This window comes from Ornithorhynchus anatinus, chromosome 20, assembly GCF_004115215.2.
Source record: "Ornithorhynchus anatinus isolate Pmale09 chromosome 20, mOrnAna1.pri.v4, whole genome shotgun sequence".
NCBI lineage: Eukaryota > Metazoa > Chordata > Mammalia > Monotremata > Ornithorhynchidae > Ornithorhynchus > Ornithorhynchus anatinus.
This window is the reverse complement of record NC_041747.1, coordinates 5,929,103-5,954,894: the sequence shown is the minus strand read 5'-3', so window position 1 is coordinate 5,954,894 and position 25,792 is coordinate 5,929,103. Positions and strand designations below refer to the sequence as shown.

General features: G+C 46.4%; 1 protein-coding gene and 1 long non-coding RNA gene across 7 annotated transcripts in view; one reads left to right on the top strand and one right to left on the bottom strand.

Moving 5' to 3' along the window:
* TRPC4 (transient receptor potential cation channel subfamily C member 4) overlaps window positions 1-16,803 on the top strand; it is a 115,043-nt gene extending 98,240 nt beyond the window's left edge. For all 6 annotated transcript variants that reach the window (XM_007668543.4, XM_007668545.4, XM_029047969.2 and 3 more), the window contains 6 exons: window positions 2,580-2,893; window positions 6,191-6,386; window positions 9,498-9,692; window positions 12,942-12,983; window positions 13,188-13,277; window positions 15,715-16,803. In XM_007668543.4, the coding sequence (XP_007666733.2) occupies window positions 2,580-2,893; window positions 6,191-6,386; window positions 9,498-9,692; window positions 12,942-12,983; window positions 13,188-13,277; window positions 15,715-16,440 (1,563 nt within the window). In that variant the 3' untranslated portion in view covers window positions 16,441-16,803. The remainder of the gene's footprint in view (window positions 1-2,579; window positions 2,894-6,190; window positions 6,387-9,497; window positions 9,693-12,941; window positions 12,984-13,187; window positions 13,278-15,714) is intronic.
* Window positions 3,579-25,792, bottom strand: part of LOC103170456 — a 52,482-nt gene continuing 30,268 nt past the window's right edge. The window contains exons 3-8 of the long non-coding RNA XR_486179.3: window positions 14,765-14,843; window positions 11,066-11,153; window positions 9,450-9,641; window positions 7,108-7,158; window positions 5,698-5,916; window positions 3,579-3,987 (exon numbers count right to left, since the gene is read on the bottom strand). This is a non-coding gene — a long non-coding RNA (uncharacterized LOC103170456). The remainder of the gene's footprint in view (window positions 3,988-5,697; window positions 5,917-7,107; window positions 7,159-9,449; window positions 9,642-11,065; window positions 11,154-14,764; window positions 14,844-25,792) is intronic.

Below are 25,792 nucleotides of genomic sequence, written 5' to 3'. Positions count from 1 at the left end.
TTCTAAAAGACCTGTAGCTAAAAACTGTCATTTTCAACTACACCGAAACAAAGACGTAAAAAGACGATCACCCTCCTTGGTTGAATGCAGCAGTTCTTCTCAAAGGGCAAGTGGAAGGAATAGCTTTAAAATTCAGTCATTTGAGCCACTATTGTGTTAAATAGCTCCTGGGTAAATCGAACGCAAAGATGGCATCGTAGTAGATGGATTTCTCAAACATTACCACCTCCAGGCTGAGATTGTGTATGAGAAATTTCAAACCTAGATCTCGGCGGATCGAAACTAAGGGAAACGACCGCCCTCCGTTACAGACTTGATTTTCTAAACTGCCAGTCTTGCATCTTGAATAGATAGAAGTCAAAGTTGGAAATCTTGACCTGACCCCTTTTCTAGCTTTCTCTCTACCCCAGGCAGGTCACTAACACCCTTCTGTTCCAATGCATAGCTTCCCCATTTATAAAGAAGAAATGAAAAACTCTTCTACTAACCCATCTCAGGATGCTGTGGTGAGAATGAATGGGTTGGCGTTCAGAGCACTGTGTTCAATCAGTCAACCCATGGTATATATTGAGCGCTTACAGTGTGCAGAGCACTGTCCTAAGTGCTTGGTAAAGTACAGTGCAGTTGGTTGAATGTTGTCTGTAAATGGGGGTCGCTGCCCACAGTTAGCTTACAATCGAGTCGGGTCAGTGCGGTCACTGGTCTCATGGCCAAGCTTAGCCTGAAAGTTGTAAAAACTAGCACTGGCTGTATGGATTTTCTAATATCGACTGTACCTGTGGCTCGGTAGTCTATTTTTTAATGACATTTATGTAGTGATTACTACGCCTGGCACACAGTAAGCGCCTAACAAATACCATAATTATTATTATATTACCCTATGCCAGGCACTATACCAAGCACTGGAGTAGATGATGATGATGATGGCATTTGTTAAGCACTTACTTTGTGACAAGCCCTGTTCCAAGCACTGGGGTAGATACAAGCTAATCAGGTTGGACACAGTCCCCGTCCCACATGGGGCTCACAGTCTTAATCCCTGTTTTACAGATGAGGGAACTGTGGCACAGAGCAGTTAAGTGACTTGTCCATGGTTACGCAGCAGGTACGTGGCAGAGCCGGGATTAGGACTCAGGTCCTTTTGCCTCCCAGCACACTACTTCTCTACTATTGCAATCTAATATTGACTTCCCTCTGTGGGGTCTCAACCGTGAACTCCATCTAACTTGGAGCATGCCTGTGTCACTGTTATTATTAGGAGTAGTATATTTATTAAATGCTTACTTTGTGCCAAGCACTGTAATAAGCACAGATAAATAAATAAATATAATAATCATATCTGTTAAGTGCTTACTTTGTGCAGAGTACTGTAAGAACTGGGGTGGATACAAGCAAACAATAATCATAATGATTAATAGTTAATCATTAATTGGGGAAGCAGCATACCACAGTGGATAGAGCACAGGCCTGGGAGTCAGAAGGTCATGGGTTCTACTCCCGGCTCTACCTCGTCTATTGTGTGACCTTGGAAAAGTCACTTTACTTCTCTGGGCCTCCGTTATCTCATCCGTAATCTGGGGATTGAGACTGCGAGCCCCATGTAGGACAGGGGATGTGTCCAAACTGATTTGCTTGTATCCACCTCGGAGTTCAGTACAGTGCTAGGCACATAGTAAGCGCTTAACAAATACACTATTATTATTATTGTTGTTAATAATAATTATGGTATTAAGTGCCTACTATGTGCCGAGCACTATTCTACGTCCCGGGGTAGATACAAGCAAATAATAATAATAATAATAATAATAATAATAATGGTATTTGTTGAGGGCTTAGATACAAGATAATCGGGGGGAACATAGTCCCTGTTCCCTATGGGGCTCACAGTCTAGGTAGGAAGCAGGAGGATTTAATGCTCCTTCTACAGACGAGGAAAGTAATAAGGCATAGAGAACCGAAGTGACTTGCCCAAGGTCACACAGAAGACACGGGGCGGAACGGGGATTAGAACCCAGGTCCTCTGACTCCCAGGCTCGTCCTCTTTCCGCTAGACCACACTGCCCCCCTAGTGTCGTAGTTAAGGAAAACAGGCCCAATTGTATGTTCGTCAGAGAATTAGAAAAATTGAAGTCGGGACCAGAACAACAAAAACAAGAAGGGTAAATAGAGTTGTGGGTTCTGACCCCACCGAGGGTAGGAACGGGGTGGCCTAAACCGTTTTCGGTCCAGGTGAATTCCCACTGAGCCCGAGTTCCTTCGAGCCACCTGCCGTTTTTGATAAATTGAAGGGGAGACCCGCCGGGTTGACCAACGGTATTTGTTGAGCGCTTACTCTGTGCAGAGCCCAGCGACGAAGCCCTTGAGGGAGGACAGAAGAGAAAGTAGACGCAATCCCCGCTCTCGAGGACCTTCTAATCTAACGGGATCTCTAAGAGAAGGGATAAAGCCAGAGGGTCGTGCTTTGGGAACTTAAACCGGATCCGCTATATCAGGCAGATGAAGTGCTGTGCTTTACATGGAACCGCCCCCCCTCACCCCAAAATTTAACTCTCTCTTTTCTGATTTTGTATTTTCTCCAGTATAGTCAGAGGCTCAAACGGGATGAGTGGGACATGTGGCACCCCACCCTGGTAGCTGAGGCTTTATTTGCTATTGCAAACATCTTCAGTTCCCTGCGCCTGATCTCATTGTTCACTGCAAATTCTCACCTGGGACCTCTGCAGATCTCTCTAGGACGAATGTTACTGGACATTTTGAAGTTTCTATTCATATACTGTCTCGTGTTGCTAGCTTTTGCCAATGGCCTCAACCAGTTGTACTTCTATTATGAAACAGGTGGCCTAAATAACTGCAAAGGAATTCGGTGCGAAAAGCAGAATAATGCGTTTTCCACGTAAGTCGGCCCTTTCTTTCTATTTATCTTTGGAGAATCCATCCCGGGTATCGGTTCCCGCCGTCGACGGATGCGTATCGAGAACGGGGCGGAGGTGGTTATCGGTAAAACCGACCTATGCGCAGGGCGGTAAATAAGGTTAAAAACCCCCACCGTCAGTTGGGCCGTATAAGGGTCCCCTTGACTTGAAAAACTATCGTATCCGTGTCTGTATCGGTTTCGGAGACGACTGGAGGAAGCCATTTCTCTAGCCTGACCTCTTAAAGATTAGTAAGGAACGACGCCGAAGCTTTGAAACCTTAAGAAAACCTTGGCACGGTTGATAGATCGTAGTGCAAGGTTACTTGGGTATCGATGAAAGAAAAGCAATTTCGTTCCATCTGTCACAGGCCTTGTGTGTCTGACAGTCCTAAAATGAGTCTTTAAAAACTCTCATAGATTTCCGATTTTTGCCATTTTTTTTCCGTACCTGGCGCTTTGCGGTGCCAAGTTTTCTAGAGATGCTGCAGAGCTGAAACTCCTTTCTTAGGCGGGCACCCACATTTAATTGGAAAGACCGTAACGGGCTCGGATATTTTTTGGCTAGTAACCAGTGGCTGAGCACCAAAGAATTTGGTCAGAATAGTCGTGGGTGAATTCTTGAAGTGTTGGCTTACACTGCGAATCAAACGACAAATGACTTCAAGCCGCTCACCTTTCTTTTAATAGGACTTGTGATTTGTGTATCTGGGGTGTCACTTTCAACGTCAGATATTTCTTGGCTCCCCCCCCCCCCCCATTTCGGTCTCAAGGGACACGGAGTAAGATGTATTCCTGAAGCTCTCACTGGCTGTTTAGCGTCACCCGGCGATTGCTCGTTGAGCCAGATATCACCAAAGGGAAGTGGAGTCAGTCAGTTGTATTGCGCGCTTACTGTATGCAGAGCACTGTATTAGGAGGTTGGTAAGTGTAGCCTTAAAGAGCTGTTTTGCTCAGAATAGGCACCGGCACTGTGACTCGGTAGTTTCCACTGGCCCTCTCACCCGAGGTCCGGATGCCTTAATGAAGTCACTTCCTGGCCTGCGACGGCTTCCAGTGTGCGGGCGACTCAGCCTCTGGAAGGGAAAGGAAAATCTGTATTGTAGGGGAACCATCCTCTTGAAAGAATGGCAGTTCAGTCCATTGATGACTGGGGGAGGCTTGATTCTCTAGGGGCCTGATTCTGCCCCAAACGACAAATATGAAGTTAGGGTTGCTTCATACTGTTGAAAGGGAAGCAGAAATTGGGAAGACCTGAACTATCGAGATGATGTGAGAGGTCGTCTCGGACTTCCTTCGGCTTTAAAGTCGGAGAAGGCACCAGAGTGAATGTTTTGCAGAAAGCTTTTGAACTTTACTGTGTCAGACAGAACTCTTTTCAGGACAGAAAATAGAGATTTCTCTCCCAACCAGCACGATGACACTGCTCCTGAGTTTTATGGACAATTTTAGAGACATCCATGAAATTATACTTGGGAGATTTTCGGCTTTGGTGGGCCTCATATGTTAAGTCGTATCCCTACCCGACTGTTGGGGAATGTAAAATCTCCTGTATTTGGGGAGAAGGTAAATTCATTCATTCAGTCGTATTTATTGAGCGCTTACTGTGTGCAAAGTACTGTACTAAGCCATGGGAGAGTACGCTATAACAACAAACAGGCACATTGCTTCCCACAGTCAGCTCACAGTCTAGAGGGGGAGACAGACATTAATATAACTAAATAGATAAATTGCATTTCAGATCATGTATCAGCATAGAGAGGGCGCAGTACTACACAAGGAAGATCAGGACGGCTTCAAGTTTAAACCACACCGCTATTGAAGTCCACCAGAGCATTCAGTGAACCTCTAAAGATTCAGTTTGGCTCTTGGCCTGGAGAATTAATTGCTTTTGGGCTAGACAGATGAAGGTATTTTAACCGGTCCACATCTTGGCAGGTAACAGATGACGAACCACGGAGCAGGTTATCCTCAAAAAGTAACCGGGCGAGTCGCTCTCTTACCAACAGTCTCTTAAGGGGAAAACTTGCCAAATCCTGCTTATCTGAGCTAAAGAAACATCAAGCCCCCAGGTTGGTGGGGACTTTGGTTTTTCCTCCATCAAATGGGTCCCATCTTAAGAACTTTGAGAGGTGCCTGCGATTTTGAGGCCAGTTCTTCCCCCTTGGGGAGAGAGAGGACGGGTCACCGAAAGCCCGGGGTGGCTTTCCCCAGTGGCCTCAGACGATGGATCGTATTTACTGAGCGCTTACTGTGTGCGGAGCGCCGTCCCCAGCACAAGCCTCGGCCACTCGGGAAGCGAAGCTCCACCGATGGCAGGAAATAGGGAGAAGCAGAGGGAGGCTGGATCCCCGGCAACTGGGTGGCTTCCTTGCCCTCGCGGGCTGGCCAAACCCAAATCATCAGGGCACTGCCACCTGTGCCCCGGGTCGGTCTATCTCCTTCACCTGCCGCGTCCCCTCCCTCGGCTCTGCGCTTCCCCACCCCCACCTCAGACCTGTCCGTCGCGTGTTTGGTTTTTAGCTGGCCCGCGGCTCCCTTCCTTGCCCGTGGGTCCTTTATGACCGAGTCCGGGAGGACCGAGATTTAAACGGTTAAGGGAGGGCACGGCAAGGGATGGGGTTAGAAGGGGGAGGGTGGAAAAAAAGGATTTTCTGGAAGACTGGTGGCCGCAAAGCGGGCTGTATCAGGTAGGCCCGCTACGGCGAGGGACGGGCGGACAGTCCTTCGAGGGTCACCGAGATCTTGCTCTCCCTTGCAAAGAACCGGAGTGAGTATGACCGTACCCTTAGTTGCTTGGAAAGGAGGACGTCTGGGTGGAGGGGCGAGTCATCACTCCTGATGTGGGTTTCCAGTCATTGCTCTGAAAGAGGGAGTCATCTGGTTTCCGTACAGGGTTCATCTGCTGCCTTGGGGGCCTGAGGAGGCTGTGCTAACCCCTTGCGAAGGCTCAGAAGTGATGTACCGAGCCAGAGGAGACAGAGTCTTTCTGCTGGATTAAAGGACTGAAACAAGATGATGGTTTTAGAAATAATCTATTTTTCCATCACAGATTGTACGAGCACACTGGTCTTGATATCGAAATAATTTAAAATCATCCATGCGAAGAAAGTCCGTAGCTTTGTCCAGCCAGGAACTTTAATACATTAGATTCAAAGTGTGGTTAATAAACAGCTCAAACTAGAAAACACCCCCCCCCCCCCCCCCCCCCCCCGAGGATTGGTTCTGGCAGTCGCACCGATTATTACTGAGGGGATGTTTTCGCCTTTGTTTTTCCAGGTTATTCGAAACACTGCAGTCCCTCTTTTGGTCTATATTTGGGCTCATCAACCTGTACGTGACCAATGTCAAAGCCCAGCACGAATTTACCGAGTTCGTCGGCGCTACCATGTTTGGAACCTATAACGTCATCTCGCTGGTTGTTCTGCTCAACATGCTCATTGCCATGATGAATAACTCCTACCAGCTGATTGCTGTGAGTCTTTTCTTACTTGTATTACTTTCTATATCACTCCCACTCCCCCTCCCCCCCCAACCTCTTTCAGCACCATTCTAGAAAATAAAAGGCCTATCCTTTCTGTGCTTTCTGGGCCGGTTAATCGACGCTTTTGAAAGATGAGCGAATCGACGCTGGCGGGGAAAATCCGAACGCAGTTATGTGCCGTGCGAGGAGAAGGGGAACGGTAAGGCACAAAAATGACTAATGGTTTCATAGGCCTTTTCAGCCAAACCTCTTTCAGGAATCTCAGTGGGCTTTTGGTAACAGAGAAACCCAGAGGCTTCCGGGAGAAACCAAAGTGAACTCTGTGCATCTCTGCAGTTAAGGATTGGCACGCGGCAGCTGTAAAGAGAAAGCCCGGAGAGGAACACGGTGACTTTCTTGTCCCCAGTCAAGTTAAAATTGAGCCAAAAAACGCGAACAGGTGGGCTTGGGCACGGCAGGAGCCAGAGCTGACGGTTACTTGCAGTTAACATCATCAAGCAGGGAGCCTTGGGGTTTTGCTTAAAGTGCGTATCTATCTCGATCGAGTCTACTGTCTCCATGTGAGGGCCCGCGCCAGTTTGGCTGAAAACAGAATGTGGCCTAGAAAGATTGGAGGCGGCAGCAGAACCGGAGCCATCAGGAGCTCAAAGGAACGAGAGGAGGGTAGGAAATCGAGACCGCCGGTGCTCCGCAAGCGCCCGCCCGCCGATACCTGTGTTGTTGGCAGAGGATGAATTTCGAACAGGTTAGCTGCTGGATCCACCTGTGACCGAAAAAAAGAAACCAAGGAAGGGGTTATGGCACGTTCTGTTGTTGGGCAGATTTATGCCTCTTGAAACAATGTATTTCACTCACTGAGGGAGTCTGACCCATAAGTTTGCATAATTTTCTCCATATGGAATTACAATTATGGTGCAGCCTTGAATTCACTGTTGTGCTCCCATAATATTCTGAGAATTATTTAAATGAGAAGCATTCAGATGTACACTAGCATCCTCAATTACACTGAAGCCAGACTAGTTTTCTGATTCGGACCCGCCTCTGGCGAAAAATCTGTCTAACGTATAGCTCGTAAATGGAATTGAGTCCGCGACACCCCTACCGGAAGTCTCCCAGAATGTCACGGTTCCACATGGCTTGGCTAGGATTTTCATAGATCTGTGTCAGTCTGTCAGATGAGGAAAACGGTACACGGGCAGACAAAAGCATAGCGAAAGGACAAGGGTCTGTCAAAATTCTAACTTTTGTTGTTTGTTTTGTGGTATTTAAGTGCTTACTATGTGTCAAACACTGTTCTAAGCGCTGGGCTAGGTACAAGACAGTCAGGTCGGACAGCCCCTGTCCCACATGGGGCGCTCAGTCTGAAGTACAAGGGAGAACAGGTATTGAATCCCCGTATTACAGCTGAGGAAACCGAGGCCCAGAGGAGTAAAGTGACTTGCCCAAGGTCACACAGCAAGGAATTGGCAGAATGGGGATTAGAACCCAGGTCTTCCGACTCCCGGAGCCACGCTCTTTCCACTAGGCCCTGCTGCTTTTGGTCTTCAACCAAATGAAAACTAAAGATTACTTAAGAAAAGCACCTCTGTGCCTTGGAGTGTCAGGATGATGATTGATGATGAAAACACAAAAGTGGTCCAGGAAGGAAGATGATGCCTGTTGTCTGTGAACTGGCCGGCTATGCAGTCAACAGCAGTGCCCCGAGCGAAAACACCCCAAGTGATTTAAGGACCTTTCCCAGAGATAGGTGTTGTCGGCGACGTGGCCAATATAGCCCACAGATGGCTCCACGCTAAGCTTCCGGACCCCAGAGATTTCCGCGACAACATCGCAGTAGCCCTCTTGGAACACGGGCCCTTAGCTATCTAGGATGGACACTCACGCCAAAGTGATTGGCTGCACTTTAAAGGGAAATGTGTATAATACATCCGTCTTTTGTTTTTGAAGATGACACTGCTGACGGAGAGGCTTGTATTATTAATTATAATAACAAGGATGACAGTATTAGGCCTAATAATGCGGCGTGGCTTAGTAGACGAGGGAGGACCTGGGTTCTAATTTCGGCACCCACTCGTCTGCTGGGTGGTCTTGGGCACGTGACTTCCCTTCTCTGGGCCTCAGTTACCTCATCTCTAAAATGGGGATTATGACTCTGAGCTCTAAGTGGGATACGGACCGTGTCCAACACGATTAGCTTCTTTAGTAAAGTGCCCGGCACCTACTAAGTACTTAAATATCATTAAAAAAAAGAAAATATTTGTTAAGCACCTCTTAGGTGCCAAGCACTGTACTAAGCAATGGAATAGATGCAATACAATCAGAGCAATTGGCCCCGACCATTTGGGATGCCACTTCGCCGAGCCCAAGTCTCTACCGATAAAGCCCTTTATTTCTTGAATGAAGGCTAGGTTCACTGGGGAATCAGTAAGACTGCATCACTTGGAAACATCAGCAACCAAGTAATGGATTGTCCGGGGCAGTTATTTTCAAGACACAGATTTGTCTGATTTCAGACGGAGAAGAGGACAGGAGAGCAAGGTTTGGTTAGTGCTATTACAGAAATCAGGAACTGAATTTTCACGAATTGCCTGGATTGCAGTCGGTTTAAAAGGGTCGTGCAATAGGGATTGGGTTCTCTACATACCAGTATGCGGTCTTATCGCGTCTTGCCATTTACCTCTACAGGCCCGGGGGGGTCTGAGACAACCTCGCCGGCATCGTGGGGGGTGGCGTCTCGGGCCGCAAGGGATCGTGGGGCCAGGCCCCAGAGGGAGTGAGCCGGGGCTGCCGGATTTGCCCTCTGACGCTGCCGTTTCTGGCGTCGATGACAAATCCCCGACGCTCTTTCGATATTCAATTATTTTAGTTCTCGACCGCGCCGAAGGAGGACGGAGAGGGACAAGAGCGCTCGGCCTTCCAGCGGGCGTAAAGCCATCGTCTGAAATGTTTAGACTGCCGTCGCGGGGAGACGGCCGGGCTTCTTTTCCCCCCCCAGCGGTCCCGGACCCGTGTCGGGTCGGGGGGTCCCGAGAAGCCGTGCCGGGCTGCTCTCACCTGGTTCGGCGGGCGGTTGGTCAGCTGACGTCGTCTTCTTGGGTCTAGGATCACGCGGACATCGAATGGAAGTTTGCCCGAACCAAGCTGTGGATGAGTTACTTTGAGGAAGGAGGGACCCTGCCCACTCCCTTCAACGTCATCCCGAGCCCCAAGTCGCTGTGGTACTTTCTCAGGTGGACGTGGAGGCACCTGTGCAAGAAGAAGATGAGGCGGAAACCCGAAAGCTTTGGAACCATAGGGGTGAGTGAGGCTAGACCGCCGTTTCGCCGATCGGCGTGGCTCCGCTCTCTTCTTGGCCGGTAGCCCTTCGCTACCCCCATTTATTCCCTTTTGGGGTCTCGATCACCTAGGGTTCTTGCTGGGGTTGGGGGGGGCGGTGGTACCGTCCCGGTAGCTAGCAGATCATTTCTCTTAGTCACTCACACTGAGCGGGGCAACAGTCCCTGCAGTTGGGCAACTGCACCCCCGTCTTCTGGACGGGGTGTTACCTGAGTGCGTCATCCCCACCCCATTCCAGAAAGGCTCCCGAGACCCTGTCAGGAGTCCACCCGATAGCCTGACAGCTGCAGATTGAAGAGACGCCTTTCATCTTGCCACCCAGGATCAGGCAGGAGCCCAAAGGGGCAGAAATGAAGTCGATTTCACCTTTCAACCCCCTCCTTTTCCCCACCCCACACGGGCAACCCCGAGCTTCCAATCTAGAGAGTGGCTCTCTGACCAAGAGTGTCCTCCCTGCCCTGAGGACAGCTCCCTGCACTCTGTGTAAATCGCAAGGTAGGCAGAGAAACCGCCGGGAGGGAGGTGAGAATTAGAATAATTCAGCCTCACCCATGATGATCATAAAAATCTTCCAGTGTGTGCAAACACATTCCCCAACTCCTGTCCCTTAAATACCCAGTGCTTTCCCCCTTTTCTTCCAAATCCACAGGTCACGTTCCAGCTGACCGTGTCTCATAAAAGACTAAAAATGTTTCCCTGCAGAAAGACAGTTTTGAATTCCTCCACTAAAAATCTTAGGATAGCTGACCTCTCACCCTGCCAAACGACCAGGGCTCAATCCATTTATTTCAGGCTTCTCTCAGCTTGCTTTCAGCTGTGGGACACAGGGCCTTATCCTGCTTTGCCTAGCTGGGAGTTCTAGAGAGAGAGCCCGGAAAGACAAAGCCAGTTAATGGTGGTGAATGTTCAGAAATGAAAACATTAGGCAGGCCAGCAGGGAATCTTCGATAAGGTGACCAAAGCAGTGGGGAGCCATGGCTTTGGGGATGGGAGGGAAGGTGATGAAGGGCGTTTGGGAGAGACTCGGTGAAGTTAGGGTCAGACTAGAGTAGTGATAAGCATGGTGCAGTGGCTAGAGCCCGGGCCTGGGAGTCAGGAGGTCATAAATTCTAATCCTGGCTCCGCCACCACTGGTCTGCTGTGGGGCCTTGGGTAAGTCACTTCATTTCTCTGGGTCTCGGTTACCTCATCTGTAAAACGGGGATTGGGACTGTAAGCCCCATGTGGGCCAGGGACTGTGTCCAACCCGATTTGCTTGTGTCCACCCCAGTGCTTAGTACAGCGCCTGACACATAGTGCTTAACAAATACCACACTATTATCATTATTACTGACCTCCCGTCCAGTGTGACGCACTCTTCTTCGTGGTTGGGAAAGTACAGTAGAAGCTCAAGACGTGCTCCCTGATTGTAAGAAGCTCCCTCTGATGGGGAAAGAAAAGCATAAAAACATTGTCAAACTAGGGAAATCAAAATAATTGAACATACAATTGAAAATAGGGATCCGCACAGGTGCTGGGGATGGGTATAAAGGGGAAGGCATTTTGGCAGAGGGATTTTGTAAGATGTCTGTGGTCGATAGATGTTTACCATCTGATTCTTCCCTGAAATCCTGTGGACCGACAGTGCAGTGTGACTGAAAATAGTTTGTAGTATTACCCTCCTGGCCCATCAACAGCTTTTGTTGGCAAAAACTAGACCAAAATAAAGCGATTGAAGGTAGGCTCTCTGGGTCAAGCTATTTGGAATTCTAAATTTTCTTTTCCCGGAAAAACGAAGCTGGTCCTGAAGGAAGCTTAATGGTCACGTTTTTCTTGTGTGAAGGAAAAAAATAATCAGACTAAAAACAGAAGTCCTGTGAGTGGAGCATCTGTATGGGAGAGGGCAAACCTCTGACCGTAAAAAGATTGAAGTGGTTGGCCAGGATGATTCGTGTATTCATTTATCATCTCAGATTATGTCATCTTTTTACTGTATAGTTTTTTTTTAATCAAGTCATGACCCTTCAACTCCTCTGTGTTTAGGGTATCTTCCCCCCGGCCCCGCAAATTGAAAAAGCAAAGCCAGTCTGTATGTCTGAGTGAAATCCATTTTAAAGCTCCATAATCGTAAAGGCCGACAGGGGAGATACATCATTTTTTCTCTACTTTAAGTTCACATTTATAGTTGAGGATAAGAGCCTGTTCATCTGCTGAAATAACCCCAAGAAAAGCGGCGTGACTTTTGGATTAGTTGCTATGTTTGGGTTTACGCAAATACCCCTGTAAAGCTCGAAAAGTAAAAGTTACTGGTTGTTACGCGTTTGCCGACTGCCCTGGATTCCATCGGGAAGTCAGATGCCTCCATCTGGTGGCTCAGTGTAAAATGATCCATGATTACACTTGCTCTCGGCGTCGATTTATACATGATTGCTCTAGGGTTTCTGCTGTCAAATACTGACAAGCGATTCAGTGAAACTGACGAAGGGTCAAAGACAATGAGAGATTATAGGATCGAAATCCGATGAGGAAAAACAATGTCAAACACTGTGACTAGATGGCTCCGCTGTTAGGAGGAGCTGGGCCCTGTGTATTACTCACAGCTGCTAATCTAGGAGCCCAGATGCCTTTTTGACCATGGGGAGAAAATCTAACCTACCCGGTCCTCCCGAAGATAATGTCTTTGGCCCTTTGCAGTATACCTTCCAATAAGACAAGCTTCCTCCTGGTATTGTCTAGACTGTATTTTCCCAGGCATGGAGTGGGTTAGATTTGCATGCCTTGCTGGAAAAAAAAAATCATCCTTCTCATGAACAAGAGTACTTTAGTACCCAGAAGGTCCTGGGACCATCAACACTTTTCCTGTTCCAACTTGGTGTCCCAGTGCCCAGTTCACTTTCCACTCGTTTGAGTGGAACATGCACTTTTGGCCATTATCAACTACCAGATTTCCCTCCCCATCTATTTGAGGAGCAACACCCCTTTAGCTCTCATTTAAAACAGATTAAAAAAGATCTCTCCATCTTTAACGTGCACTGTCGGGTTTCCAACTTTGCATGTTAAGCTATTCGTACCCTGACAGATAGCCTTTAACATAGGTGTGGAGTCTTCCTTGGCTTTGTGATCCTTTTTTATTTTGATGTAATAGTAGACACATTCTCGGGTTTTAATCATAATGAACTCTTGCAGGGAAAGAGGTGATTCAAATTTTTAAAAATGTTATTTCCTTTTCAGAGGCGAGCGGCTGACAATTTGAGGAGACATCACCAATACCAGGTGAGGGGGTGAAATGTTTTTTTCCGGCAGTTTGAGGACTCAAGCAATGTCAGAACACTGTACTGAACGCCAGGGAGGGCTCCACAGACTTGGTAGGCACGTTCCCTACCCACAACCAACTTAGTCATATTTGATAGCTGCTTGAACAGAAGCAATGCCTAGGTACCTCATGCCAGAACAAATATCTGTTTTTAAACCTCTTAGGAAGTTATGAGGAACCTCGTGAAGAGATATGTTGCGGCAATGATTCGCGATGCCAAAACTGAAGAAGGCCTGACAGAAGAAAACTTTAAGGTAACAGGATGTTGGGTAGGGGAAGGGGAAAAAAATATCAGTAGGTTCAACAGGGCTTTAGATAAATTCATGTAGGGAAGATCCTAAATAGGTTGCTAGGGGAGAAAGGTTAGGGACGCTTCAAGGGTCAAGAAGCCACATGAGACATGCATTATAGGTCTGTGATACGTTAATTCGGTGAAAAGTTGGGGACAGGAGGGGGATGTCAAGAGAGGCGACCATCATATGGCCCTACCAAGCACCCTTTGGTGTCCCTGATTGGGAGAGAATACGAGCAGCATTCTAGTAGCAGAGGCCTGGGAGTCAGAAGGACCTGGGTTCTGATTCTGGCTCTGCCACTTGTCTGCTGTGTGACCTTGGGCAAGTCCTGTAATTTAATTTCTCTGTGCCTGTTACCTCATCTGTAAAATTGGGGATTACCACTGTAAGCTTCATGTGGGACACGGACTGTGTCCAACCTGACTACCTTGAATCTGCCCCAGCGCTTGAAACAGTGCCTGGAACACAGTAAGCGCTTAACAAATACCATTTGAAACAAAACAAAACAACCTCGGGCCGTGAGTCCTACCAGACCTCCAACAGGCTATTCCAAAAGTATGTTTTTTCTTTCTGTTTTTTTTTCCCTGCAGTTGATACCAGAGAGGATTTCAGAGAGGCTCTTGTTTGGGGTCTTTTTTTTTTGAGCCCAACAGGAACCCGCAACCTCTAGCCTGTGTGTCAGAGGGGACTTAGGCTATGAGGTTTTCGGACCTGACTCTGCTTTCAGTGCAAGGTTCACACTGTCCATTTCTAGGTGTACCACACCATGTCTGCACCCGTGATCCTCCCTCTCATCCAGCCTTAACACTGGGGCCCCTTCCCTCTCTTCCCTTGACCCTCCCACTCCCGCCCACACTAGGATCAGGGCACCCCGGGAGGGTGGGATTCTGGAGCGGGAGTGGCCGAGGACCCGGAAGCCTGCCTTCCCCCTGCCTTCCCTCACTTGAGAGGAAATTTTGCCATCTAGTAGGAGGAGCAGGGAGGGCACACCAAAAAACAAAACTTGGATTCAGAGCTGCATCTCATGTGTTTTAATGGTGCGCAGCTTACTGGACTGAAGTTGGACAGTTACGTATAACCGTGTCCATCTGGATCCACCCAAATCTAGAGATTTTTCTTCAGGATTCCCTAACCGGCCCCCCGACCTCCCTCGAGGCTGTTCCCCAGCCTTCCGGGCTCCCGTGGCCACCACAGCTTCTGGGCGATGGAAGGAGGCTGGACACTTGAAATGAAAACGCTCCTTGGGTATTTCAAAGCCATCCCGAGCCACAGCAGCCCAAGGCAAACTGAATGGGGAGCGGACTAGCCGAAAGGCGGACTGACTGGTGTAAAACCAGATGAACGGTCACCCGACTGCACTGGCCTAAACTCGTTTTATAGGAGGGGCTAGAGAACAGGCCTCTGGTCCTTTTTCGGAAAACCACGAGAGTGTAGAAATATTCACTCACCTGAAATAATGCCCCAGCAGTCCAGAGCCGAGAGAGGAGAGGCACACCTTGCCCCGGACTCTAGAGAGGTATTCCAGACCTGCTGAAATTCAGGGGTGTAGAATCAGGTTTTAATTATACATTATGGGAAACGTGGATGAATGGAAAATACACATCCGATCATCCGGAAGTATTTATTTTTAGCTCGGCCCCAAACTACCAACCGGCGTTACTAATGTGGAAAAAAACTGCTCTGAAAATCAGGTCCCAAATCAAACTAGAATTCTCTCTATCCGGTTGTTCTGATGTGTTATTTTCCAAATTGAAAGTATGCTGCCTTAAAGCCATCGTTTCAGCAAGTTGCACAGAAAACATTATTACGGTATTTATTAAGCGCTTACTATTTGTCAAGTACTGTCCTAAGCCCTGGGGAAGATAGATACAAGTTAATCAGGTTGGACACTGCCCCTGTCCTATATGAAACTCAAAGTCTAAGTAAGAGGAAGAGGGGGTATCAAATCCCCATTTTACAGTTGAGGCATAGATAAGTTAAGTGACTTGCCCAAGGTCCCAGAGCAAAAAAAAAAAATTGGCAGAACCGGGGTTAGAAACCAGGCCCTCCGACTCCCAGGCCCGTGCTCCTTCTATTAGGCCATCCTATTCCCATTTAAGGTGAAGAATTCACTCGATGATCTTGTTAAACCCCCTATCATCCCCAGATATCACCACAGAGAAAAACATCAGGTGAAATTAAGAGTGGTCACAAAGTCGGTGACGGGCTTCCGATGCCGACTCCGCCTCTCACAGCTAGCCTCGGTTTAGAATGTGGCGTGCGCGCACATGCCGTTGAGTGGGTTCAATCAATGAAAGACCCCTGTTTGTTAAAATCCCAAAGCGTGGGCCTTCACATGACTATATATTACTTACAGCCTTTTAACTTTGACTTCTCCCCACGCCCCTTCTGATTTTAGGAGTTAAAACAAGACATTTCTAGCTTTCGCTTTGAAGTCCTCGGATTATTAAAAGGAAACAAACTGGCAACTCTCCAACCCTCCAAGGTCGTTAAGGAACCTCTGAATCCCCTGGATCCTGATGACAGAAGTGACGGCGGTGGTGGTGGTAAGGCAGCCAATAAAAAGAATTTCAGCCTTTTCGACATAACCAGCCTGATTCACCCAAGGTCAGCCGCCATCGCCTCGGAGACACACCCTATAAGCAACGGATCGGCCCTGCTGGGTCCCGAGACCGCCAAGGAGAAACAAAAGAAAGTGAACTTCGTAACGGACATCAAGCACTTCGGGTTGTTTCACAGACGCTCCAAACCCAACTCTGGAGAGGCACAGGCGAATAAAATCTACTCTGTTTCCGAAGAAGTCTCCCGCCAACAGGCCGACCAACAATGTGAGAAAAACACTCAACTGGAAGCAGAAGACTTGGCCGTGAAATGTGAATTAAGCCTCGCCGGACTCGCCGAGCGGAGCGTGTCGACGGACGCTAAGCGAGATAACCCAGAGACGGTGGATTTACAGGGGGGCGGGACTCCTTGCCTATTGGAGCCAGAGGAGCTGATGGTTAAAGCCGCAGAGCCAGACCCAGTTAAGGAGAATCCGGACCAGGAAGGAGACGGTAACAGAGACGCTGACCTGAAGATCTCGGAGACAATCGTTCACGAAGATTACGTGACAACCAGATTGTGATACTTGAAGGCAGGATACTATACAAATATATATATTTTGCATAGTGCTTGGGCGGGGTGGGGGTGGATGTTTAAAATGATATAAGCCCATGCTGAGTTATACTTTCTAGCATTTAACAACTGTGGCTCACCAACCTGTAACATGATTAAACGAGGGAAAGGCTATAGAGGAACCTTGTGTTTTGTAGCCTGCTTTTGCTTTCACAATTTGTTTGAGATTTTTTAATAAACTGAAGCATCTTGTATTCTTGTACTGTTGCAATAACCCACAGAAGAAACTTTTTAGCTATCTTTTTCAATTAAAACAAATGCAATTTCTCTCATGATGGTAGTTCATTCCTATGATAAATATTTTTCTATGCAAGGAGAGCGTAAGACAGTGTATTATTGCCTGTTCGCATTCTGGACCGTAAAATAATCTCCTCCCCGCTAGTCATTTTTGGACAGTTTCTTCCATCCCAACTGTCTGAAGGGTCCGAGGTTCGTTTCAGAAGCAAAGTCGAAACATAAACAAATCTTATAATGACAGAATCTGTGGTCATCGATCCTCTCTCACCAGGTTCTTTCAAAACCCCCCGCCGCTTGCAATACAACCCCACCTTTGGCTGAGAGAGTTTCATTTATCTGATTCCTTGTGCAAATGGAATGAAGAAATATCTCTAGCTTGCCAAGAGACTGATGGCTTCCTCCACTCAGATCTTTGCAATCCGAAAAGGTGTTGTAACCGTCAGCCCCCCACTTGTGAGGAAAGTGGATTCTTTATGGAATGCTCAAATGCTTGCTAGTAGGAGTCTTTACCGGATAGCTGTAGTTTAGTAAACACATTATCCCTAAATGTTAGAAGAGGATGTCTGTCCTCTAGGAATAGCTTAAGCACGTTAGGCCAAATTCTCTGGTCCTTACTGGAAAGAATGGGATGACACTGTACAAAAAATTTTCCTTGTTTTAAATGTGATGGTTTCTCTTGTGCTTCTGGGTAGGCTTACTAAATATAAATCCACTATTTAAATTAACCGCAGAAGTTCCAATTTGCTTCAGAGGAAAAGCAGATAGTGGCCTGCTCAGGAGCCCCAGACTCAAGATTTTATGCAATTTAGGCCTTTCCATCTAAAAAGTCTATGCCATTTTTAAAGAACAAAATGTTGTTTCAATTCAAAATAAATACTTAAAAGATAAGCAATAGGTTCCTTTTAATGGGTGATTGTGTCTAGTATTTTAAAACTTAAATGGTATAGCCAGGAGCACTCAAAAATTTACAAAAGCAAGGCGATACAGAGAAACTCAAGTGATTTCTTTTCATTCCCAACTCCTTCTCTTGCTACCTACTTACTACAAGACCCGTAATCAGTGACTGCTTTTTGAAAACCACCGTGTCCTACGCCCAGTACAAAGAACTGGGGAGATTTCTTAAAGAAACAGGCCGGCCAGCTTAACACGGTCACCCTACAAATGAAGTAAAAGTCACATTCCCTGCCCTCGAGAAGTCTTCAGTCTGGCTGGGGAAAACAGGACAGACACAGCTAAGTGTATATGGAAACCTTGAGACAGAATCATAAATACATTAAAAACAGTTAGCTAAGGACCTGAAGAAACGGAAAGGATGAAAGTCAGGGGAGACTTATGGGTGCCTGAAGTGGGGTAGGCTTAGTCGGGAAAGGCTTTTGGGGAGAGGATGGGAGAGAGATATGCCTGACTAAACCAGTTAGCTGGGGTACAGGAGAGATTGGGTAAGGTTAACAAATACCATAAAACAAAAATAAAAAAATAAAATGCCTGCAAGGCTGATGAGGATCCTCCCAATGAGGACCCACCTGATCATCTTCCATCTTCCCCAGAGCTTAGTACAGTGCTTGGCACATAGTAAAACCAAATTCCACAAATATTATGATCTAAATCATCCTATCGGATCCCTGACACCTTCAGGCCTAATCCATACCAAAGCCTGCCATTCTAATAGTAACTCGTTATTTGGAGAAAAGCTTACGGAAAAGTTGAGAATTTAGCTGTGAAGATCGGGAGGGCGTCCAAACAGGAGATGTGCCTTTCTGCGTTACTGGCCGGTCTGAGGGACTTCGCTTTGTACGACGCGGGACCGCTGAACTTCAGTATTGGTGCCCAGTCCTAGATTACCCAGAGGGATTAAGGAGGGCAGAGCTCAGCACCCAGGGCTTGCAAGTCTTCAGTCCTCCCCCTTCTATCTAACCCCCCCCCCGGTCGGTCGGCTGTACCTAAGGAGATGAAAACTGGTGGTTGGCAGCCTTCCAAGTCCTGGCAGTTGGCCAGGGAAAATGTTTACCTGCACATTTTAAATGAGAAAAACTGTGGTATTTGCTGTTATCTACATGTCAACCACCATACTAACTTCTGAGATAGGCATAGTACAATCAAATCAGACACAGTCCCTGTCACATACACAATTCACAGTCCAAAGAGGAGGGAGGACAGATATTTAATCCCTATTTTCAGATGAAGAGGCTGAACCTCAGAGAAGTAAGGTGTGCACTGCTCAGTCACAAAGCAGGTAAGTCGGGCCACTGGGGTCAGAACCCAGGCCTCCACACTTCCAGCCCCGTGCTCTTTCTGCTAGATCACAGTGCTCTTTCTCAGCATGTTTCACAGCGACCACTGTTTCGCCCGAAGACAGTAAATGTAGCCCCCACTAAACTGGTTCTCCTCATCACGCTGAAAAAGACTGTATTTGCATTCAGACAGAACCTAGTTGGGATTGTGTTTTGGATGGTGGGCAGACAGAAGAAGAAAAAGAAGGGAGGGTGGGGGGGAACCTGAAGAAAAAGAAGCCACAAAGGGAAAAATTGGGTAGAATGTGAGTAAGGAAAGGCTCTGGGGCTTCGATGCAGTGTCTGTTTACCTAGCATATCCATCATCTGCTGGGAGAAAACCAGCACCTGAACCTGCTTGCTTTCAACTGGAATTTGTTTTTTGCTAATGTGTTATTTATAGCCATGCCCTTTTAGTTAACCCTAAGATCCTGGCCTTCAACCACATAATGACTCCTATCCTGTAATAAAAACTCATTTAGAGGCAGCCGGATAAATGTCTGCGGAAAATCAAAGGCACTGTAGTCGGAGAAGATGCTTCTCCATCCTCAGACCCGAACAGTTCAAGCGGACTGGGGTGAAATGTACAATTTCCTAAAAATCATCCCCATTTTTCTCGGCAGCGGCCGCGCTCCTGCAATGCTCAGTGCCACATCCTGACCCTCGGCAGGCAGGCAGGTGCTCTCCTTGATGCATTACGGGCCAGCTGGTCTACCCGAGGTGCCCTGGTTGGGAAGGGGGGTTGGGGGGAAGAGAACGTGGCGAAAGCCTGGCGAGGAAGGGAGGGAGAGCTCGAGCTTATCGGAAGCTTACGAGAACTCCAGAAGGCCCCTGAGCAGCTCTGGACCTCCGCACCATCTTCACCTGCTGGGAGTTGCCCAGATGGGATACGTCGGTGACATTGTAGGGGCTCAAATGCCTCTGACTCTGCAGTGTCAGCAGCATCTAAATGCCCACGGTGTTACTGTGGGCCAAGGTGCTTGGGGACTATGCAAAAGGGAATAGCCCTTCCTGCCCTGAAAGTGCTTACAATCAACTGGGACCCACTGGGAGGGATGATAAATACAAAGATTGGCTGATAGACGGCCAATTGGCTGTTTTATCCCTTAAACACTTCGATATGGCCCTCCTGTATGTTTCCTTATATTTTTATTTCCCTCATCTGTAATTTATTTTAATGTCTTTTTCCCCCTAAGACTGTAAGCTCCTCGTGGGCAGGAACCACATCTATTAACTCTATTGTACTGTACTCTCCCAAGCCCTTAGTACAGTGCTTTGCACACAGTAAGTGCTCAATGAATCTCATTGATTTGACCCAGGCTGGGTCCTTGCAAGGGGTCTGTGTCCTAAAGCTGGCTCCCCTGAGGGTCCCAAATTACCCAAAGGTCATCTCGTCTGACCGAAATGATGGCCGGGGGCCTGAGTCTCACAGCGTGGCCTAATGGAAAGAGCACGGGTCTGAGAGTCGGAGGACCTGGGTTCTAATCCCAGCTCTACTATTTGTCTGCCGTGTGGCCTTGGCCAAGTAATTTACCTTCTCTGTCCTTCAGTTACCTCACCTGCAAAATGGTGATTAAGAGGGTGAGCACTTTGTATGACAGGGACTGTGTCCCGCCCGATTATCTTGTATCTACCTCAGCACTTAATACAGTGCCTGACAAATAGTAAGCGCTTAATAAATCCCATTAAAAAAAAACTCCTCGAGAGCAGGGATTGTGTCTATTAACTCTACTCTGCCGAGAATGTAATGCAGTGCTCCGCATGAGATAAGTGCTAAATAAATACTATTCATTGACCCTGTGCTGGCAAAGAAGGTACAAAATTCTTTCTGGCATTCACCATTCTGCCCTGCTCCTGGCTGACTGTCACCTGAAATATGCTACTGAACAATCCCTGTTCCTCACTGAAGAAAACTGCTGCAAATCACAGTTCTCACAGAGAAGCAGAGAAGAGCACGGCCTAGTGGAAGAGCATGGGGTTGGGAGTCAGAGGACCTGGGTTCTAATCCCGGCTTTACTACTTGCCTGCTGTGTGACCTTGGTCAAATCACTTCAGTCTCCTCGTCTGTAAAATGGGGCTTCAATACGTGTTCTTCCTCCTACTTCCACAGGGAGCCTTGTATGAGACAAGGACCATATCTGACCTGATTATCTCACATCTTCCCCAGCACTTAGAACAGTGGCTGGCACACAGTAAGTACTTAATAATAATAGTGAAAATAATTGTATTTATTACTATTAATACAGCAGAGAAGGAAAAGGGGAAAGTAGGGCAGACACACTCTGAAGACAGAGAAAACAATGGGAAGACTTGAGAATAGAACAGGAATTATGCTGTTCAACAATAGACACACTATGATGATTTGGAGAAACCAGAACGTGAAAGATTACCCTGAAAGGGTTTCACTAAAGTTATTTGGAGAGAGCATGTAGAAACCAAAAAGTTCTCAGGCACCCACACCTAAGAATCAATACATAATCAGCTGTAGGACTTTGATTCCAAGCTTGTCAGGCTCGGCTGGGTCAACACAAAGAAAGAAAGAATAATTGCAAGAACCTTTAGGAGGAACTGCAGCTAATATTGCCATCAGAGAGGGAAAGAATCATGATGAAAGAGAGAAGATAAACAAGGTTGTAACCTTTTGTTCTCCCCATCAAGAATCCTTGAATACATTCTCACTATTACAAAGACAGCCTGATTTTTTAAAGATTTAACAATGGGAGGTTTTTTTATGCTCAGATGCAAGAAGGCAGTAAATCCACTCGATTTCATATCTAGATACCAAACAACCAGACTGAGAATTTTTCAGGTCCGGTTCTTGCTTCCTTCTCCTCCCTCTCTGTGACAATCTTTGAGCCGTATTAGCCTCTCCACCTCCATTATCCTCATCACCGGCAGCATTTTTGAGCCCCAAATAAATACTCGGGAACATAAAAGAGAAGGACAAGAGCAGAGTGAGGAGTTTTTACTCCAATTGGAAAGATAAGCGGACAGAGATATAACACACAATAGTTAAAAGATAAAACACCGTGAGGATGAATACTTCATTAGCAAGGAAATAGATAAGGTTTAAAGTTGCCTCAGGAGAAATGGAGGGTCTGGAAGGATGGCCTGATTGGGATGATGGGTGATTGTTCAGGCAACATCTCAAGGAGGGGATTAAGGAATTATCTTTTTTACCATCATCACGGTAATTGTGATATTTAAGAGCTTACTATACTCTATGCTAAGATAGAAGCAAAGTAGTCAGGTTAGACACAGTTCCTGGCTCCGTCTTTGGGAGAGAGAACAGCTATTTAATCCTCATTTTACAGATGAGGAAACTGAGATACAGAGAAGTGACTTGCCCAAGGTCATCCAGCAAACTAGGGGCGGAGCCCTCCCTCCTAAAGGGCATTAAATCTTGGAGCTCAATAAATTTGGCTCTATTATAATGATGATAGGCTATAAGTGCCTTGTTGACAGGGAACGTTTCTACCACTCTGCTATTATTATTATCTGTTATTATTAAATGGTCAGTAAATAAGTTTGATCTGGGACCTTATTCTCCTCCCTGTGGACTCTCTGTTCTGCCCTTCCCTTAGCAAACTCTCCCTCTCTTTTATTCTTGGTTTCTCCTTCCCCATTCTATCCTGAGCCAGACAGACTTCAAGCCATCTTAACATAAGAGAAAATGCCACGAGCACAAGCTAATGAAAGAAGTCTGATAAAGCTGAAAAGAAGAATTTAAGGTATAAAACTCTATTTTCCCCAATATAGCTAAATATAACTTTATTTTGCAATGATTTCATTGCTCAAGTAACGAGGATTCAATCACTATCTTTCTTAAGCAATTAATCAAAGATATTTATTAAGTTTACTGGCTTCCGAGCACTTAACACGAAGGAGAGAATACAAGGTCTCTGCCGCCTAAGAACTTCCAATATTTCAGTATTTATTTAGCATCAGAATGGGAAGGATATTGAGCTCAAAAAAAGTATAATTCCAGCCCCCCCCCCTCCCCAAATACAGAGAGGTCTGAGGAAATCAAGGTAAAGGAAAGACTAGACTTTAAGCTAGACTGTAGACTGTAAACTCACTGTGGGCCGGGAATGTCTACCAATTTTGTTGAATTGTACTCTCCCAAGTGCTTAGTACAGTGCTCTGTACATAATAAGCACTCAAATAAGATTGGTCAATTAAAGGAGAAAAACCAGGGAAATAAAGTCAATAAAGAGAGAAGACTTCCGTGCCATTTCGGAGAGGCACAAGGATGGCAACACCACGGTTACACTTAATTATCTAATCACGTGTTCCTACTCTGAGCTGAACCACGGGCTGTTTGAGGTAGATCTGTACGTAGTACCTTCCCAATCTGAATCTCTAATAACACGTGCCATTTGCTTTATTTCATCTCTGACCTCGAATCACAGAACCCTTAGCAATCCAGAAACATCGTTTGAATTAGACAAATCCTTAGCCCTAACTCTTTATAAACCACATTCGGCAACTTTATGACAAAAAAAAATTTCCCAAAATAAACAAACCAAAATACAGAATCTTTAGGAAATCGTAAGAAGCATTCAAGTGGGAATGATACGTGTAATGCAAAGGTATGAAAAACACAAAACTGACTGATGGAAAGTTGTTCCCACTCCCTACTGTAAATCGTGTAGATTAGGAAGCCTGCTATAAAATTCTTCATTTTACCATTAACATGGAGCACAAAATTAATGAATTTCAGACAAGCCCATGATCTTGTTAGCTTACTCGATGAAAAACCTTTTCTAGTTACCACAAGCTTTCTGCTATTCCGGGCAAATGTGACCACTAATCCATTCCACCATTTAGCAGCCATTGCTTTTCTGCTTCTGAGCACTTGGGGTCAATTACTACATAAAGTACAATCAAGCTGGGAATCTCAACTGAGATAGAAATGGATTTGAATTTTGTTTCCAATTTATGTGGTTTTCCATATAATTCTCAGCCAAATAGAGACTCAGAAGAGTCTGGGGGGAAAACAGGTTTATGTTAAATACATGGGTGAAGTCACTTAGACCCGAGACCATTAGAGCCCTGATCCGTGCTCTGCACACAGTTAGTGCTCAATAAATACAACTAAATGAATTATCTGTAGTTTCGCACTTACTCCTGCCTTGCAGCACCTCAAACTGAACAGATCTAAATGGGAAGCAACATGGCCTAGTGGATAGAGCAAGGGCTTGAGAGTCAGAAGGTCATGGGTTCTAAACCCAGTTCCACCACTTGTCTGCTGGGTGACCTTGGGCGAATCACTTCACTTCTCTGGGCCTCCGTTACCTCTTCTGTACAACAGAGATTGAGACTGTGAGCTCCCCGTAGGACAGGAATTATGTCCAACCCGATTTGCCTGTATCCACCTCAGTGCTTAGTGCAGAGCCTTGCACATAGTAAGTGCTTAACAAATACTCTAATGATTATTAAAACAGAACTCATCTTCCCACCCAAACCCTGTATTCCCAGCTGCCTTTCCTATCACTATAGCCAACGCCACTCTCTCCCTGTCTCACAAGACTGTATGTAACCTCGGCATTATCCTCAGCTCATCTCTCTCATTCTACCCACATACTCGACCTGTCACTAAATCCCGTTAGTTCTACCTTCACAACAGTGCTAAAATCCTCCCTTTCCTCTCCATCCAAACTCATTTCTCCTATTTCCTCTCTTTTCTTTGTCACTTGGATCTGTACATTTTAAGCACTTGATATTTACCCCACCTTCAGCCCCACAGGACTTATGTATATATCCGTAATGTATTTTAATGTCTGTCTCCCTGTCCAGATTGCAAATTCTTTCTGGGCAGGAGTACGGTGCTCTGCACACAATACACGCTTAATAAATACCACTGACTGATGGACCGATTAGCATACTATTATATTTCAATTGTATCTTCCATGGACTCTCCCACACCTTCTCCCTTTCTCAAAGAAAGCATTAGTATGTTCTGAGGGCTGAGAGATGCCAGTAGTCAGGTTTGAGGTACATTTTGTACCCAAATACCTTCAGAACTATGCTGTCCTCCAGATTATTTTGTCATAACCACATGTAACATCTGGATTTTTCACTTGCATATTGCCTTTGGCGGGAAACCGATCTGAATATCGTATGTGGATTTGTATCCGGGGCTGAAGACGGCAAAGTCTTCTCTGGATCCAAATCCCACTTTCCTCTCCAAATTCCCCAAAGAGTCTGGACACTTTGGAAGCAATGCAGCTCTGTGCGCTCGCCAAACACGGAAACCCGGTGTGGAACTGGAAGCCCCAACTCCAAAGCTTTGGTTATATTTCCTTCTATTAAATGCATAAGTAGCACAAAAATCCAGTTGAAAGCTTGATATGATGGAAATAGCAAATGGTCAATTTTTTCCTACCTGGTTTATGGACGCAGAGAGTCGGCTGGAAAATCAAATCCAGGCCTTTGGAGTCATTCCCATTCTGGGCAAACTGCTCCTGTCATTTGGAGTATTTCACTCTCTCTGCTATTAGGCGGACAGAATGCCATGCACTGTACTTTAGTTTTCCCAGAGAGGAACCTGTCAGGAAAATCCCCACACCACCAGAGTCTTTTCTAGTACGGCCAAATTCTCCCTCTGTTCTTTCTGCCTGATATGAAGAGGGAACTGATATTGCCAATTCAACCTCCTGGGACACACAGCTGGCAAATGGTAGAACCGGGATTAGAACCTAGGACCCCTGACCCTCTTTCCACGGGACCAAACTGCTTCTCTATTGAAAATGTGTTTTCATCAGCCTTTGGGGAAAATTACCAGGGAGTCCA